The sequence below is a fragment of the Leptinotarsa decemlineata genome, unplaced genomic scaffold (assembly GCF_025532065.1).
Source record: "Leptinotarsa decemlineata unplaced genomic scaffold, Ldec_3_MD MMD2_tig00026328_RagTag_RagTag, whole genome shotgun sequence".
Classification (NCBI taxonomy): domain Eukaryota; kingdom Metazoa; phylum Arthropoda; class Insecta; order Coleoptera; family Chrysomelidae; genus Leptinotarsa; species Leptinotarsa decemlineata.
This window is the reverse complement of record NW_027412688.1, coordinates 35,480,323-35,499,611: the sequence shown is the minus strand read 5'-3', so window position 1 is coordinate 35,499,611 and position 19,289 is coordinate 35,480,323. Positions and strand designations below refer to the sequence as shown.

General features: G+C 37.2%; 2 protein-coding genes across 3 annotated transcripts in view; one reads left to right on the top strand and one right to left on the bottom strand.

Moving 5' to 3' along the window:
• Cep135 (Centrosomal protein 135kDa) overlaps positions 1-19,289 on the bottom strand; it is a 53,857-nt gene that overhangs the window by 19,764 nt on the left and 14,804 nt on the right. The window lies entirely within an intron of this gene.
• On the top strand, positions 5-17,656 carry LOC111518060 (uncharacterized). The gene is made up of 6 exons (XM_023174391.2): positions 5-281; positions 11,461-11,631; positions 13,164-13,360; positions 13,432-13,629; positions 14,525-14,667; positions 16,852-17,656. The coding sequence occupies exons 1-6, from the start codon at positions 258-260 to the stop codon at positions 17,553-17,555; spliced, it is 1,437 nt and encodes a 478-aa protein (XP_023030159.2). The 5' UTR covers positions 5-257; the 3' UTR covers positions 17,556-17,656.

Genomic DNA, 19,289 nt, shown 5'->3' with positions numbered 1-19,289 from the left:
GATCCGGCCTTCGACCAGAACGAACGCACTCTTCTAAACAGCCTCCTCCAGTTCGCGGTATAACCGCGAGAAAAATGCCCGACGTCGTCGATTCGATTCCGCATAATCGGTCGGAAAAACCTTGACAGGTAGCAAATAACTGCGAGCGGAACGATTGACTCTTGGTCATTGTCGTGAAGAAAATGCTCAAAGGTGGTGGTGCTGGTTGAGTGTGAGTGATGTGACAGTTTTCGTGGCGAGGATAGCAGGGATTTAACATGATCGGACACGCTGGATTCTGGGTAAATAAGAAAGATCCCGTATGAAAGGATGCATGCATTGATTGGAGAATTCATGTTTGAACTTTGTTACTGTTTTCAAATTCGTCCCACACTTATCATTTATACCATTCCTGAGGTTATCTGACAGGTTACTTTTTCCAAAACAAACCACCCAGTAAACAGGCAATACACTGTAATTCAGCTTTAGGTTTCAATTTAATACAACCACTTATAAAATTTTCAAACAGGAAAATAAAGGATTTGGTTTGATCTCTGCTCTAGACCATATGCAATATCTCCAGCAAATGGTTCAATTACAAAGAGTCTCGGTGAAAATTCAAATGAATAAATCGTCTTGACAAAAAAAGATTACATCTTCCGAACCCTTCGGGTCCTTTACTGAAATAACTATGACCCCTCAAGGACAAACCAAAGTCTTAAGCACCACACCAAGCTTAACTATTTTCCTTGAAGACATTGGTTATCGAAGTGCATGTAAGAACCAAACAATCAAAGTTTCATACAAAAAAGACATGCCAATAAGTCTGCGATGGATAATAATTCACCATCACAAGACCTAGTAGAAGATATTAATCAAAAAAACGTTTGTTAAAGAACTCTTTGCGTCTTCATAGAATGTGCTTTTCAAAACACCATAAAATCATGGTTAGGTCTCTGAAGGATGAAAATTTTTAAGATTCAGGTGGATGCAACGAGAAAAAGTTAATGGAACCAAAAATGAGATAATTTCAAACCGAAGCCAACGGTACCTACCTTACAAGAAAGGTTTTAGCTTTCTACTTTTATACCAAAATGTGGGATAATGCATGATCTACACATTTTTGTAAAGAGTTTATTTTGAAATTAACTGCTTTCTTCCATTTTTGTATAAAAATAGAGAGGCAGAAGGAAGTGAGTTATGTAAATTGTTCAGATAGAAATCTTTGTGTTCAGCGTAATAAATAAGGATGTACATAACATAATTCCTATCAGTAAAGCCCTATCAAGAAATTTATGCCAACCTTTTCTTGATTTCCATCGTGTAACAGTGTACTTTCCCTTCGACCGAGCCTTCACATCTTACTTGATTTTTATTTGCCAGTTATCTTAGGAGAGGGGGTTTGTTTCCCGAAGTTAGCTTAGACCTACAATAATATTGCTTCAGAACTGTTTGGTTATCTGACGAAATATAGATTCCTGAAGAGACTTTCCTACATTTGTAGTTGTTATCATTATTCCCACTCAACAACATGTTAAAAGACTTCAGTAAAACCGAGGATGTGACAATAAAAAAATCCAAATATTTCAATTCACCTTTTATAACGAACTGATATTTGACCAGAATGTACCCAGGGTCTAGACTGAGGAGCACCCCATATTATTTTCAAGAAAGTGGGAAGAAAAAGCTAAAAATACTACTCACATACATTCTTTTATTTATATAAAGCATTTTTCTGTGCAATATTTCAGTTTGGAATGTCATAAAAAAGAGTTAGTAATCAAGTACTGCGCAGAGAACTAGCAATCCACGAGACCTATATTCGAAGGAATGAATCATATCAAAGAAAACTCAGTTATCACAAAGGTGAAACATATCTTGCAGCTAGACACGTTCTCATCTACATAAAAATAACAAGAATTTATTTGACCTACCCTTTCCATTTACTACATGAACTATACCGAAGAAAACCTACCAATCACAAAGGTGAAATATATCTTGCAGCTGGATACGTTCTCGTCTGCATAAATAATTATAGAATTTATTTCTACGTACCCTTTTCATTAACAACAACGAGAACCCAAATCACGTGTATTTTATAGGTTTCCAGAATATCCGCGTTGTACATGTGTCGGTGAATTTTTCATTTTGACTTTAGGACTGGAAATATGAATGTTAATATCATTAATAATCCGATCGAGCGGACAGTGTTTCTCACGTCAATGACATAGTGTTCCGTGTTCCATGAACCTCATTACACCTTGAAATAAGGGTCTTGAAATACTCTTCCAATGGACGGGCACGTTTTAAACATCATTGACAAGAGCCAGTAAGAACCTTATTTGAAAGTGTATCACTATGTTCAAGCGGGTAGTGTTTCTTAAGTCACTGACATAGTGTTCAATGAATCTTATTACACCATGAAATAATGGGCCTTGAAATACCTTGCCAATAGGCGAACAGGTCTTTGAACATCATTGGCAAGAAGGCAGTGAGAACCTTATTTTAAAGTGCAATAAGGTGCTTGGAACACTATGTCAATGACATGTTCCATGCACCTTACTACACTTTCAATTAAGTGCATGGAACATAGTGTTCCATGCCCAGTGCATGGAACATAGTATTCCATGCACCTCATTGCACTTTCAAACAAGGTTCTCACTGCCTTCTTGCCAAAGATGTTTAAAGACCTGTTCGCCTATTGGCACGGTATTTCAAGACCCTTATTTCAAGGTGTAATTAGGTTCATGGAACACTATGTCAGTGACGTGAGAAACACTGCAACTTCGGTCGGAGAGTGCGTCTCATGTCATTGACATAGTGTTCCATGCAGTAAGAACCTCATTTGAAAGTGCAATAAGGTTCATGGAACACTACGTCAATTATATGAAAAGTACTCTCTGCTCGATCGAGAGCAGTTCAAGTGGCAGATCTGTGCAATAACGTGGCAGATTCGTTTAATTAAATAGACAAGCAAAATATTATCTTCTTCCACATTTTCGACCCAGATGAATTCAATGAATTTACTGAATCATTTGTTGTAAGTACTCAACTCAGTTGGTTTTTTCAGAATCTGATGAAATAACAACTGAAATTTCATTTCGTATTTCAGAGAAAACTTTTAAAACATTTTGGAACGAACAAAATTGAAATATTTTCGGGCTATAAACATCATTTTTCATTATAAAAACATAAGATTTCAGGAGATGAATAAAACCCATCTTCTGAAGACGGCAACTTTGTTGGTGAAACACGAGTCGAAAATAGTATCGTAGTTTTGATGTTTGGGAAAAGTGCTCATTTTCGAATAATCTTTTGGTTCGCTTTCAAGTATCACCAAGAGACGATTTTGGATACTAGCAATTCAAGCTTCGTATAGTAGCATATTTTCTCATCAGTTGACGTCATTATTTTATCTTGAATTGCATATGATTGACATTTCACTAAATGTTCAACTCATTTATCAATTTTAGGATATTTCGATCTGAATATTTCGTTATTTTTGATAATTTCAATTTACTTCTACATTCAATTTTTCCATGAATTTTCAAATCTATTAACATTTTTTTAGATATTGGAAGTCCGAACCTGTAATAGGTACAATAGGTGCCGCTTTCTTGGATGCAGTTACCAAACACGAAATGTTTTTGCAATGTATGCATTTATTAAATCCATACAATCGTCTCCATAAATTCTGATCGCCCTGTAACGCGATCCGTTTCCATCCTCATCACCGCAACGCGGCGTTACGCTCAAATTGCTCGAAACAATTTATCACTAGCTAGGAGCATCTGCAATTCACGACCTCCTCACGGCCGTTACATAACAATCGACTATCGACGCAACGTTCTCGTTACATCGCCTTCAATTATTTCGTCAATTAGCGTGCGACGCGCCATAAAGCAACAATGAGCCGCAGCAACTGCAAAATCCTAATGAGAATGGGTCGGAGACAATGCGATTCATTAGGAGATTACGATTATTCAGAACCGGAGACTTTCTAGCCGGAGAAGTAAAAAACGGAGTGATATTATATCGAGATTTTGCAACGGTTGTATAATGTTTCTTGTAACGCTTGTGGGGGACAATTTCGAAATGATTCGGGTAATAGTTCACCGACGGAATGGAAATCGAGTGCAGCGTGAAGGTTGGAATCAAATCTCGACATCATCGAATAAGCATTCGACAATACGCTACCTAAAAATTTTGGATCAGATTTGGCAGAAAAGTGCATAGAATCGACCATTACTGACTGGATCTGCCCCATGCCCATGAACAAAACAGTTTCTACAACCCTTCAAGATAAGGATATTAGATACAAGGTTATCAAAGGTTACCCACAGCGCGGAGTACTACCCTCCTTCTATGGTCACTCCTGATCACTGTTTGCTTAATATATTCGACAGAAGAGAGCTGGGTTTGCAAGCTTACGCAGACATCCTTGTCATCTTGGCATGTACCACGTCGAGCAGGTTAGCCTGTAATATCCTCCGAAGAACACTGAAGCGGAAGTGAAATATCTCGTTTTTATCTTGGAAATGTGATGATTATCAGATCAATTATCATATACAATGGTAGAAAGCTTCACAGCAAATCACACAGGCGAAGGTAGACTTATCTGGCTATCTCCAGGGTCAACTGCCCCACAATCTTAACGACCATGGATATCCTTCCAGGCCTACCTCCTTCCCACATCTTTCTGGAGATAAAAGCTAAATGGTCAACAGCTACTGGTTGACTTGTTACTGAAAGTCAAAACAGCTCTATTCAATCCTAATTTTGAGTAGAGAGGACTGAATTCTCCAGGAGGGGGGAATAAGAGTAGATATATCTGTAATTCAACAGGAGTATACAGTGAAGGAGTATACAGTCGTAAAGCCAGGACAGAGATTCCAACCAGCCTAGCTAGGATCATATGCGACCGTATTTCAGACGAACATTTATGCCATTGATTTAAGTGTGGAGGACCAACTTCATGTGTTGGCCAACTTCACACAAGAATCGATAAAAATAATTTCGGATAGCCGAGCGGCTTTGGAAGTACTTGGCTCTCTCGTTCATCTTGATATTGAACTACCAAAATAACTTTCCTCTTTTGGAAAACATAACAAATCATCTTTGGTCTGAATTTCTGGATATACCTGCTTTGAGAGAAGGTAAACAGAAACTTTATTCTTATCAGTCAGTGCCGATGACCAGATCTGTTGGAATCTTTGTTGATACTTATTTCATCAGTTCGGACTTCCATTGTCTACTATAATATAAATTGATTTGAAATTCCGGAAAAATTATTAAGGAAGATTAACCGAAATATTAATAAAAGCTGAAAATTAAAAATTATTATTAACAAAAAAGGAAAAATAAAAATTAAGATGCCAAACCAAGTTATGTCACGACGTTTCGATTGTTAGTATCCACAATCGTCTTCGGGTGATAACTGGACTTATTCCTCCGAGATACGACTATTTATAGGTCATTCGAGTGCTTTAACCTATCCCCCTTTCTCTCACTCCGCTTCATTGGTTTTAGCGAGAGATGACCATTTGGGGTGAGTTGGTCGTTTTTCGTTTGATTAGAGGTTTCCATATGTTACGTATCTCTACGCTTGCTTCACTAAATGCGCTATTGGACAACATATACGCGGCATCTTTGAATTTTCTCCTAGACCAATGTTCCTCTTTGTGGATGATTTCAGCTTGAGCCCAATTGCTATTATGTTGATGCGTCCAAACAAGCTCTGCTATTCCGGTTTTGCTGGTTTCTCTTCGATGTGTGTGTTTCTTGTGTTGAGCAATGCGAACTTTCAATGGCCTCTTAGTTTCACCGATGTATGATTCTCCGCACTCGCAGGGTATCCGGTAAATGCAATTCTTAGAATCGCAGTCCGCGTTTGGTGGCCAGTGTTCCCAGATCTGAAGCAGGTCCTGATGTTATACTTGGACCCACTCCTCCGTATACTTTCCGATAATCCTCTGATGTAGGGAAGTACAAGTATTGGTTGTGAAGGCTTCTCTTCCTTGTGGAGCTCTTGCTGTTTTCTAGCTAAAGCCTGTTCTACCATCACTCTGGAGTAACCATTCCGTTGAAGGTAGTTTTTGATGATGTCTAGTTCCCTTTCGAGACCTTCCTTTGTATTACAGAGCCCGAAGGCACGGTCTAGTAGAGTCTCGATGATTCCTCTCTTAGTCGATTGATGTTGGTTGGATTTCTGGTTCAGATACTGTCCTGTGTGAGTGGGTTTTCGATATACGGATATTTTCCATTTTTTCCATTTAGTGTCGGTCCTCTTCACCAATACGTCTAAGAAAGGCAATTCGTTGTGGACTTCCTTTCCATTGTGAAAGTGATGGAAGTGTTGATACTTGCTGTACAGAGAGTTGCTTATTATTGTCGTTTTTGTCTTGTGACCTGAGTTGTTCCATCCGGACGTGAGTATATCTCTTCTAAATCCATCCTCCCCTTTTTTTGGTACCACTCTCTGGATAGATATTTTTACTGGGGCCTAAAATTTATCATCATCCACCTTATACTTCGAACCTCCGAAGATCAGCACAACCCGCCTGGGGGTAAATTTATATTTAAATTAAGAGGGAAAGTTTACCCCAATTTTGTATGGAGATGAAGAAGTTGAAATCAGTTAGTATTTTATTCAAATCTCCGGTATTCAACAGCACTGAACAAAATTAGGATGAACGGGTCTAAATTTCATCCAGAAAAGCCCATTTTTTATTGATATAAGTGTTTTCTCGCGACCTACTAAAAGCGAAGCTTTCGATCAATGGCGTCACAATTGTGCGGCACAATTGTGCGACGATTGCATATTTTGGGGCAATCAAGCACGACTGGGCTATTATCACCCATTATGTATGTTCGAACAACAATCTCAACTACTATTTACCAACATTACATGCTAATAAAACCTACCACAATGATTTTGTAATCGTTTAACATGTGGCCGTTCCCAATTTTAATGTATGTTCTTGAGTGAATAAAAAGCAAACGACAAGGGCGTATCCAACTGAGAAAAAGGGGTAACTATTATATCTATCTGAGAAAAAAGGAATCGGTATTTTGAAATCTTGAAAAGATTTCAAAAAATATTTATTGAAAATAATTTACATCCATGTCATAATTACAAAATAATAATGTTAGGGATATTCCAAAAAGTAATTCGGTTCCACACGGTTATATACCTTTATGGTTTTTGAAAGTCAAAATTTTAAAACATTTCTCACTTGCAATTTGGACTTTGTTTTCAACAACTGATATTTGTCTTTAAAAAATTTTCATCTTTCGAAGGAAACAGCAAATTATTCGATTAGCTTCATAAATCAGTTATAAAAATAAGTAGGAAAAAAGTATATAATTCAACGACAGAGACATGTGCCCATTATTCATGAGAATGGAGTTTGATAGAAGTAAATTATTCAAGCGAGTAATGCTCTTTTTCGCGAGTAGAATACTACCCTTTCTCTATGACCCATAACATGAATAGTTTAAAATGAGATTTATTTGAGAAAGATAACCTGAATCAGAGTAATAGCTTTAATTTCATAACGAGACGTAAATAAGTGAGTCGATAGGCATGTTAGATTTGTGTATCGATTGAAAGAACTAGTTAGCATTAACACGAAGTGAAATGATAACCGTGGATTGCAAAAATTGTTTTTGCCTAAACTATGCTTCAAATAGCATAACAGATTTAAGATTTTCTATGCAGACCCACATGAACTACTTCTAACTTGAATTATAATGATGATATCGTGACAGCGAAAGACAGTGCAAACCTGAATATAAACTAGTTGAGTGGTTTTTGCGTTTCATCCAAGAAACCACCACAAATTCAATACATCACCAGCTCATCTACAACAGAGTCCACTGTAGTGAAGTGTACAGAATCCTAAAATATACATAATCCTCAATGTATACTAATTCTTCATAAATGAATATTGACAAATCATCGATTGAATGTCTCTCAACTAAATTATCACATATAAGTAATTGGTAGCAGAGTTAATCGTACATAATTAACGTTAGGTAGTTTTACTTTCCAATCAATCGGGGTCGGCAAAAAAGAATGCTATTATAATCGCCTCTTGAAGTTCAAGGTAGTCTGCGCTGCATATTACGTAATGCCAAGTTACAACACTCATTCGATAATTACGTGTAATGCGTATACAGGGGGAGTTATTAGCAACGCTCTCTCTAGAGGTATTAAATGCATGTTGGAGTTGTTGATCTTCCAACTCTTTTTCGTGACTTATATATTTTTAGGTTTGTACTTAGAAGAAATTCAGTGCTTTCATTTAAAAACTAGTCAGCTCATGTACAGTTGATGAAAGATTCACATAAACTGCGCACCGCAGTAACAGTAATTAATGAAGTATCACAAGGATCTGCTCCAAGTCCTCTCTTATTTCTGATATATGGTTCTATAAACTGTACACATCACGTACGTACCGTTATAGTCGCCCTCAGAAGGTAAGAGAATACTGAGCCATTACTGTCCATTATTTTAGAGAATGCTAAGGCTTGGTTTGAACCATAAGGATTGATATTTAAAAAACTATTGAAATCAACATGAATAGTAAATATAGTAACTACTCTATCAAAATATTTCCAATCTGTTATATTTCTACTTGATCTTAACCTAACTGCCTAGTCTAGGATAGGCCAGTAGATGCTAGGAACCGATGCATTGTTATACTTTTTTCAATAAAACGACAAATACTCCTTTCAATTTTCGGATTCTCACTGAAAAGCATATGATTTTATGGGGGTATATACAAAGCGGTTCAGAAGTCAAAACTTAGACCCACCCGAATTCAACTGTTCAAAAAAAGGAGTTGGAGAATCCGTTCTGTTTTGCGAGTTCGGCGATTTTTCGCTATTGAAAAAAAGATCAAAGAATTTGCATCAAATTTTGTGAAAAATGGAACAACGTGTTCGAAAACCCTTAAAATGTTGACAGTGGCCTACGATGATTGTACTCTGAATCAGAAAAGTTTATGGACGTCCTAGCGCATTAATGACCGATAAAAATGTTCGTTAAATTATCATTAGAGAGGTTGCTAATAGCGGCATGTGGGTTGGCTCATGCTATACATTTTTTTCTAAATTCGTACCAAAATTGCTGAATTTTGTCAAAAAAAACGTCACATGAGCATCGGTCAAGAATTGTTGAATGGTGTCAACGGCGAATTTGCTTCAAAGAGTCATAACTGATGGCGAATCATGGATATATGGTTATGACATTAAAACCAAAGTCAATCGTCCCAATGGAAAAGCCCAGGAAAGCCAAGACCAAAAAAGCACGCCAAGTTCGATCAAATGTGAAGGTTTTACTCACGGTTTTCTTTGATTTTCGTTGGCTTCGCCACGGAAATCGAAGAAAACCGTGTTCTTACGGTCAATAAGGAGTATTATCTTGAAGTTATTCGCCGCTTTCGAGAAGCAATACGAAGAAAAGGTCCGGTATTGTGGAAAAAGAATGCATGGCTTTTGCATCAGGATAATGCATCTGCTCCCTCGTCATTACTTCTTCGTATTTTTTCCCAAAAACATAATCTTTTTTCATTGTATTGAAGAGTAGATATGGTGATTCACTTCGCCACATTACAGTAGTATCAATCGCAAGAGGGTAATTTTTGCACAGTAGCCGGCCGCCACTGGTAGCCATAAACCAATTGTGACGTAGTTATGAGTGCTGCCGCTCTAGAAGCAGCGAGAATAATGCTACCGATTTCGATGGAATTACGGCGAAATTTCCATCGCATTTGATTGCGACATATAAACGCTAGCCACTAGCATATCGACACAGTCAAGTGGAAGTTACAGTGCGGTACGCGAAGCGATCTAGTAAGGTGATAGACATTCGAATAATAGTTGAAGTTTTAGTTGAAGTGTTTGTTGTATTTGAAGTGAAATAAAGTTAAGTTTGATTATTCAGTGTAGTCAACTATTGGTCAACTCACGGGGAAAGTCATAACAATATTTAGTTTAGTGATATCATCAACATACTCGTACAATCAGAAAAGTAACGGTACAACAACTAAACCCTGCGACACTCTTTACATTTCTCTTGAATTTGATTCGAAACCATGGCTAACAATTCGTTTAAAATGTTACAAATATGACTGCGACCATTCCGAGCTCTGATTTCTGAAACCATTAACTTCGAGCAGGTCATCATTGATTCCATTGTCTGGTTGAAAACCGAATGGTACTTTAGTTACTTATTATATTTTTTGATAGTAAAATGCTTTGAGGGACGATTTTTTACTAATTTTTCCATTGACTTGGCTGAACTGATTATGAGCGAGATTGATCGGTAATTCGAAGGGTCATTTTCGCTTCCTATCTTCCTTTCAAATAAAACAAAGTGAGAATTAGAGTCAGTTGCCAACTGCTCTAAAGCCCATTCATCAAACAGACGTCGTTGTCTTGGTCGTTTACCTTCAGTTCCTGGGTCAGTTGAATTTTGTACGGTGCAGGTTCATGTCACGACGCAAAATTCACAGAGTTGTGGTCTGCGAAACTGATTTGACAGATGTAACTTCAAGACGATGGCCGTCATCAATTGCCAAAGTTCGGAAGTCCCTTTTGAAAGACTCTATATATAGGAATAATAACTACGGTTATAACTTAATCGAAAAAATTCATATCGGTATTCATCAATTGATCCTTAAAAATGTTGATTTATTAAGTTTATTAGCTTTTCTACTACGTTCCACCAGCAGAACAACAGCATCCTACTGCGGTAATTGCTCAATCTCCGCGTTCAACTAAATGTCATTGTATCAATTGAATCGCCAGTGGTATAAAACGATTACGTATCGACACTTATTTATTACCCGCTGCGCACCTAATAATATCCATTAACGACTCAAGAAACAACACAATAATTATCTCTTGAACATATAACAATTGCACAACAGGTAATAGGTAACAGTTCGAAATTGAATACAATACTACGGAAGTTGTGAAGATAAAAAATTACTTTTTACAAACCGAAACCTTCAATACGTTATTTATAAGACAATTGACTGTTGTGTATTTTCGAAATATTGAAAAAGAAATGCAAGCGAATCGGTTAATATCTTACAGCTGGAAAGTAGTTCGAATTATCAGCAAAATAATCAGTAGCAGCTGAAATATGAATTAAAGAACATAGAAACGACGGAAATGGTCATACCGGAATCGTAACTTAATTTTTCCCAGTCTCGAATTCATACACCAATAATTCCGCTACCGCATATCCGAAACAGTAGAGGTCGTTGTATAGAGAATTGAAGTACCTTTTGAACAAAGGGTCACAAGGCCTCCCATTTTATCTGAAACAAAAGTTGATAACGCACTCGATGCAGCGAGTGATTTCACATCATCGGCTTAAAATGATTTCTTCTCATACAAATTTTGTTCTACATTTTCTTCACGATGAGAAAGAGGGCATCAAGCTAACTTATATTTATCAAATTTCAGACATGGTTTTTTCAAATGAAGTTGTTCCTATTCCTGTTTCAACCGCAAACGGAAGCAGCGGTGATGGCACCACCATGGGCCAACCCCAAGTTGAATCCTTGTGCGTCTCAACCTAACGGTTGGCAGCTCCTGTTTTGGCCGCCCGAAGCGAAATGTTATAAAATATTTCAAGTGAGTATTACTTATTCAGAAATATGAAGATTATGTGTACACACTGCATTCAATAGGCACCCTAAATCTTCCAGAAATTTATTACTTCCGGACAGAGAATTTTGTCACATGTTCCATCATTGTGACTCAAAACACTAGTTGAGATAAATTGACCACAAATTCTTTTCAGTTTGTAATGAACTGAAAAGTGTCGAAAAAACACTTATACCGCGAAATAAGAAAACCGTCAATGCAATATCTTGACTGTTCTCATCATTTGTTTCAATACTGCTGATGCTGAAGTCAGTGGGGCCATAAAGACTTATATTTATCTTTCAACGAAACGGTTATGGCAAATCCTTGTTCAGGAAAATACGTGAGGAAGTTATTTGTTCAACAAATTTTATCTAGGCAACAGAAATGGATTAAAAATAACAATGGAGAATTACTCAACCAAAACATCATAAATAAATCCACTCCCAATGGTTTTTAATATTTCTGATCGCTAGATCAAAATCTGCTCATGCTAACGAATTCGCTTCGGTTAGAGAAATAATTCGAATTTTCTTTTGAAAATGTGAGATAATAAAATATGATATGATTTTCATCTCGGGGACAAATCCAAAGTTACCTAAATTTGTCCCCGTTATTCTCCTGCAACTTTTGCCAGAATTGAATATTTTACCTCTCCTGAAAAATTTTCCATACTTTTTTCTGACTAGACCTATATTTTTAAGATAAAATTTCATTGTCTACCTATTGCTACGTTTTATTAGGGAATACCCCTCTCCATTTTGAATTCAATACTCAAGTCTAGGTGAATTGCTGAATTAAAAAAGTTTTTATGTATTTTTTTTTATAAAATTGAATTGAACTCTATATTTTCTCTTCTACTCGTATTGAAAGTAGAGTGAGAACACCCAGCTTGTAATTTTGAAGATAAATGACATTTATTGCATCAAAACGACTAATTCTGGTAGGACAGTTCAAATCTCTGTTTAAATCTATTTAAAATCTGTTTTTCCGTTAACCAGCTGTCGCTCGCCAAAGAACGACAACCTTCAGAAGTCGAAACTTGTGCGAGCTAAGGACTAACGAGGTCTTACCTTTTAACGTGTGATTCCTAACACGGGTTGGACGATAGCAAGTGAAATTCGATCGTTCAGCCTGGGGCTAGAACCACCAACCACGGCGGTCAATTCGAGTGAGTGAAAAAAGCACTCTCGTCGAACCGACCGGCTACCGACAGTATTCGAATACATAATCAATATATCAGTTTAAACAATTCAGATGCTTCACCATATAATCGTATTTCAATATTTATCACATATTTGTCAATTGAATTGTACTTATAATTGAATTATTATAACCGTTGCTAATACAATGACCACCAATTGAATTGGTATACAACATACCTTATATTTGAATAACCCATAAATAAAAATCCAATGGATTCAAATCCGGACATCTAGCTGGACCCCCGCTGTTGCATTTTTAAAAATTTTGATTAAACTTTTTTCATATCCCGAATAAATGAGAAATCATTTTCGCAGGTGGGCCATCCTTGCCCGGACGGAATGGAACTCAGTCCGTCGCTCAGCAAATCCGGTAAAAATTTGTCAGCCGAATGCAGATGTACCCCGGAAACGGCCCAATCTGCAACGGACGGCAAATGTTACGCGCTATTTTCGCTGGGTCCTTGCGACGGAGGAGAATATTTCGCCCCAGACACCCAATATAAAAGTGAGAAGTTAGTATGAAAGATATTCAAAAATTAGAAGACTATCGAATTTTGGAAACTCATAAATGTTGTTGTTACAGTTCCAAGCGACAATGGGGAGTTTGCAAACAGATAAAAAATTGTTCGGACGAAACGATGGTCTATTGGCCCAAGGACGAAAAATGTTACAAATTACTGAGCCGAGGTCCTTGCCCCAAGGGACAACTGCTCACGACTGATCCCAACGGAAATATTCCGGTCTGCAAGTGCGGCAATCAAGTCGAATTGAAAGACTACAGGTAATATTTTTCACGATGTCTTTCCACAGATATCCACTTCTTTATAATGCAAAATGTTATGAACTATACAAACTTGAAGATACACTGCAAACTGATACATTATTATTGTTGTCAAGACTGTTGAGCCTGCTGGTTTCTCACCCATATTTCCGTGTCAACTATTTCAACCATCATGTTTCTTGTGGTAGTCTAATGAATGGATTCTTATTTTGTTCTGGTGGCCTCTAAATGAGTAATATCCAGTGAAAAGTTCTTTGGATATTTTCCCAGATTGACTCCTCATACATATTTTCTTGTGTGTTGTTCCCGGTTATATTTTCTCAATATTTTTCAAGCTTTTATCAATACATTTTCTGATCTATCCTGTACCAATGGATTTTGGTTTATCAATAGACGTCGCTTCTTTCATCCACCAGACCAAATATCTATATTATGCTACCATGGGTTTAACCAACATGTGTTGGAGTTCCTAAAACCCATATCTTAGTCCTCTTGGTCGATTTGAATTTAGAACACCCTCTTGCTACTACTGGATCCCCCATAACGGTCGTCTATGTCTATACCATGCAATTTTACACCTACAACTTTCATAATGTAGACTTGCCTTAGATGATAGACAAAAACTGACTTAGTTTTAACGAGTACACTTCTTGTCAAGTCGAATAACCACTCAATCGATACTAATCATACGTAAGTAATTCTTTTTCCTTCATGTTCTCATTATCTTTAATGCCAAGCCCAATCCGTTGATCCAGATCACCTCCTAATTTTTTCGTAGTTTTTGACTCATCTTTACTTGATTAAATTTAATTGTAAGTTTATTTATTTAAATCGAAAAACGTGTGTGATTGTATGTTGTTGTTACATTACGTTTAATAAATGATGTTTGAACCAGGTTCGCAGACGGACAGTGTTACCAACATTTTACCAAAGGACCTTGTTTGGAGAAGGGGCATTTGTTTCTGCCAGACAAAACATGCGGTTGCCATAATTATTTGCCACATTATCATGAAGGAAGTCAAAAGTGTTTCGAGTTAGGTAAGAATTCTCGTTTGGAAACCGCAAAATGAATTAATGTGAACTCAATACATCTAAAAATTATTGAGTATTCACCTTGAGACAATGAGGAAATGGATAAATTCATCCAAAAATCACTATTTTTCAAGTGGGTACGCCATGAAACAAGGTAATCAAGAATAATTTCAATATTGGTAACTTCTTTTATGAGTCTACATCGTTGTTCCCTATTGATTATTTCTATTGAAGTATGATACAGGTATTTTTAAATTCAGATACAACTTTTGCAATACAATAATGTTTATAATTTGAATTAGGAAATCGTAAACAAATTTGAGTAATACCTCGTTTCTTCAAACTTTACATATTTATCTCGAGTATTATTATTATCAACGCAACGCTAGCATCAGTTCTACATAAATCATTTCAATTGTTCGTAAATTATTTTATTGAAGATTTAATTTTACCATTTAATTGTCTAATATAATATAAATTGATTTGAAATCCCTGAAAAAAATAAAAGATTAACCGAAAATTACAACTTTATTAAAACAAAAAACTGAAATTACGAAATAACATACAAGCTACAACCAGAAAATAAAAAATTGAAATATTAATAAAAGCTGAAAATTAAAAAATATTATTAACAAAAATGAAAAATTAAAAGATTCCAAACCAAGTTACGTCACGACGTTTCGATTGTTAGTATCCACAATCGTTTTCGGGTGATAACTGGACTTATTCCTCCGAGATCTGACTATTTATAGGTCATTCGGGTGCTTTCACCATTCACCTATCCCCTCTTTCCGCTTCATTGGTTTTAGCGGGAGATGACCGTTTGGCGAGAGTTGGTCGTTTTTCGCTTGATAAGAGGTTTCCATATGATACGTATCTCTATGCTAGCTTGACTAAATGCGTTGTTGGACAACATATACGCGGCATCCTTGAATTTTCTCCTAAACCAGAGTTCCTCTTTGTGGATGATTTCAGCTTGAGCCCACCTGATATTATGTTGATGAGTCCAAACATGCTCTGCTATTTCAGATTTGCTGGTTTCTCCTCGCTGTGTGTGTTTCTTGTGCTCAGCAATGCGAACTTTCAATGGCCTCTTAGTTTCACCGATGTATGATTCTCCGCACTCGCAGGGTATCCGGTAAATGCAATTCTTGGAATCGCAGTCCGCGTTTGGTGGTCTGGTTTTTGTGAGGCTGCTACGGATAGTGTTCCCAGATCTGAAGCAGGTTCTGATGTTGTACTTGGACCAATCCTTCCTATCCTTTCTGATAATCTTCTGATGTAGAGGAGTACAAGTACTGCTTGTGGCGGCTTCTTTTCCTTGTGGAACTCTTGCTGTCTTCTAGCTAAGGCCTGTTCTACCATCACTCTGGAGTAACCATTCTGGGAAAGTTCATTTTTGATGATGCCTATTTCTTTTTCGAGACCTTCCTTTGTATTACAGAGCTCGAAAGCACGGTCTAGTAGAGTCATACATCGGTGAAACTAAGAGGCCATTGAAAGTTCGCATTGCTGAGCACAAGAAACACACACAGCGAGGAGAAACCAGCAAATCCGGAATAGCAGAGCATGTTTGGACTCATCAACATAATATCAAGTGGGCTCAAGCTGAAATCATCCACAAAGAGGAACACTGGTTTAGGAGAAAATTCAAGCCGCGTATATGTTGTCCAACAACGCATTTAGTCAAGCTAGCTTAGAGATACGTATCATATGGAAACCTCTTATCAAGCGAAAAACAACCAACTCTCGCCAAACGGTCATCTCCCGCTAAAACCAATGAAGCGGAAAGAGGAAAGAGGGGATAGGTGAAAGCACCCGAATGACCTATAAATAGTCAGACCTCGGAGAAATAAGTCCAGTTATCACCCGAAGACGATTGTGGATACTAACAATCGAAACGTCGTGACGTAACTTCGTTTGGAATCTTTTAACTTTTATTTTTCATTTTTGTTAATAATATTTTTTTAATTTTCAGCTTTTATTAGTATTTCAATTTTTTATTTTCTGGTTGTAGCTTGTATGTTATTTCCGTGTAATTTCAGTTTTTTGTTTTAATAAAATTGTTATTTTCGGTTAATCTTTTATTTATTTCAGGAATTTCAAATCAATTAATATTATATTAGACAATAGAAGTCCGAACTGATGAAATGTATGGGTAATGGTTACCATACATTATTATTATTCCAGGTACCTTAGGCCCATGCGCATCTGGCCAGCACTTCCAGCTTGATCCCCAAACTCACCAAGCAACCTGTCAATGCAAAGAGGGCTACATCCCCTACATCAATTCTACCTCGTGCTTCAGACCATTCACTCAGGGACCTTGTCCAGCGCACCACATCCTACTCGACGGCTCGACGTGTCTACCACAGCCTTGCGAGCGGGGCTACCTCTACTTCCCTGCGGATCGTAGCTGCCACAGGATAGGCCACCGCGGTCCCTGCCCCAGGAACAGAATAATCACTTTCGACTTCAACACCCGCCCCTCGGTCGACGGAATCAGCTACAACGGAATATGTGCGTGCGAGAAACGAGACTGCAGCAACGAACAAAACACCAACCAACAAACTACCGAGCGGGTTCGGTGTGATCGGACGAAAGGGTTGATTCGGTTCGGGAATGAGTGCCATAAGATGTACACGCAGGGGCCTTGCTTCAGAGGCTCATGGTTAGTACCGCAGAGGGACGGAAGGGAGGGGAGACAGGAGCAGGAGCTGTTCAGCGAAGGGTGGAAGGAACGGGTCGGGCTGTGTGAGTGTATCCCGGGGTACAGGAGAAGCATTCGGATGGTCGGGCAGAAAAACGTTACGCTCTGCATGTCGCCGACGGTTATGCTTGCAGAGTACTTGAACGGAACGTATACGGTTGCCCGTGTGATTAGTGCTAGGTGATATAGCTACAAAGTAATTATGCTTTGGTTCTGAAAGTGCCAACGACAGCACTTTGTTCGAAAAATGTGATTTTTTTTTTAATAAAATTGTTGACAGATAAATATTTCTTTTTTTAAAGGCGAACGTAGTGGTTATACATCCCGACTAGTGTCTTCTGAATAAAGAACGCTCAGATAGATAGAAATTTACACTCTCCAGATCAATGTCTTGATATTTCATTTAGGTCGGTTTCGAAAAAATTGTATTCGGTTTGGATAGACTATTTGAATGTTTTGCTATTTTCGCGAAAATGCCAATCAATCTCTTTTATTTAACAATATGAAACAACAATAGTTACTTACTTTAAGAATATAATGCACATCATAATGGCTTTTTACACCATAGGAGTTATCCTAAAATCAAAACTATCACGAAAGAAAGTAAATTAAAGCTGTCTTACAAATCAATGAAACACGAATTGAAAAAAGGTTGCATTTACATTGTTTTTCTGGTGTTTCAACTGCCGGGAAAAGTTAGCCCACTTCTCTATGCGAGCAGAAAGTAAGATTAATTTTATGTTATTTGTACTGTGGCAGTTGTAACATGCACTCGGGATTAAGTTCATGTCCAAAGTGAGGGGCAAGCATTTGAATGGACAAAACAATGAAATTATTGTTAACAAACATTTTATACAACAAGAGTTACTTGTGGTAAGCTTATGAAAGATTCAAACAAAGTTCAAGAGTGAGCTGTCAAAGTTACTGTTGTAAATCTTTGAACCATTCAAAGAATTATCAGAAAGACGAAAAAATAATAAATGGTGGAAGTATATAATTTTCAACACCACGAAAAAGTAACAGTCCAAAGATAAATTGAGGCGGCATTGATGGTGACGTTATTTAATTAATTATGCAAAGAACTAACAAGAGAGTGCCTACCATACTGTAATTGGCAACACCACAACAGAAGAATAACCAATCAGAAAAAGGGACACTCGAGGATAGCACCTTTGATTTAGGGAAACAAACTCAATCGTTCCTACCATAATTCTACAAGTTATTTTTTAATAAAAGAATGAAATTTTCTGTTTTTTTATTACCTGATCATTTTTTGTGACCGGGCCACTACCGGTGAAAGTATCTATAGAAAAGAGAAAAGTTTCTAACATTCCATTAATATTTGAACTCTTTTCTAGACAGAATCTAGCAACCTCAGTGAAGTGGAGCTTCAAGTATGCGAGTAACTTTCCAAATAAAGGTATCAAAAAGAGCACTATCAATCTGGAAAGCCACAAAGAAAGCCATAACATGGAAGTTTTATTGGTGAACCCTCTTGCAACCCACGTGCGAAAGACTTTGGAAATATCAGCCTAAAATTCGATTGCATTGTTCCAAAGTTTGGTAACATACGTAAGAAGGTAGATCTTTGCTTCTGGAAACCATATTGATGATTGCTTATGATGTTGAAACATTTAATAATACGTGGATTAACAGCCATCTTGACATGCCTGAACCCAACTTCCAATCCACTGTTCAGTTAAAAAACCAATATAGACTGACTTCAAATTATAACGTACTTCAAGAGACCTTCTGTGCTACTATGTCAATATTTCTTTGAATTAAATAGACGGAATATTGTAGTGAATTTCATTAGTTCGGAGTTCCATTGCCTAATGGAAGTCCGAACTTATGAAATTCATCATGAAACATTGTCAATCACCTTCAAACAAACGGAATATTGTAACTGTGGCATTTT

Bases quoted from the DNA above. Each gene is read 5' to 3' on its own strand.
- LOC111518060 (XM_023174391.2), top strand. From the start codon at position 258: ATGATCGGACACGCTGGATTCTGG. The intron at 282-11,460 runs GTAAATAAGAAA...ATCAAATTTCAG, and splicing joins TCGGACACGCTGGATTCTGG to ACATGGTTTTTTCAAATGAA. The intron at 11,632-13,163 runs GTGAGTATTACT...TCATTTTCGCAG, and splicing joins AATGTTATAAAATATTTCAA to GTGGGCCATCCTTGCCCGGA.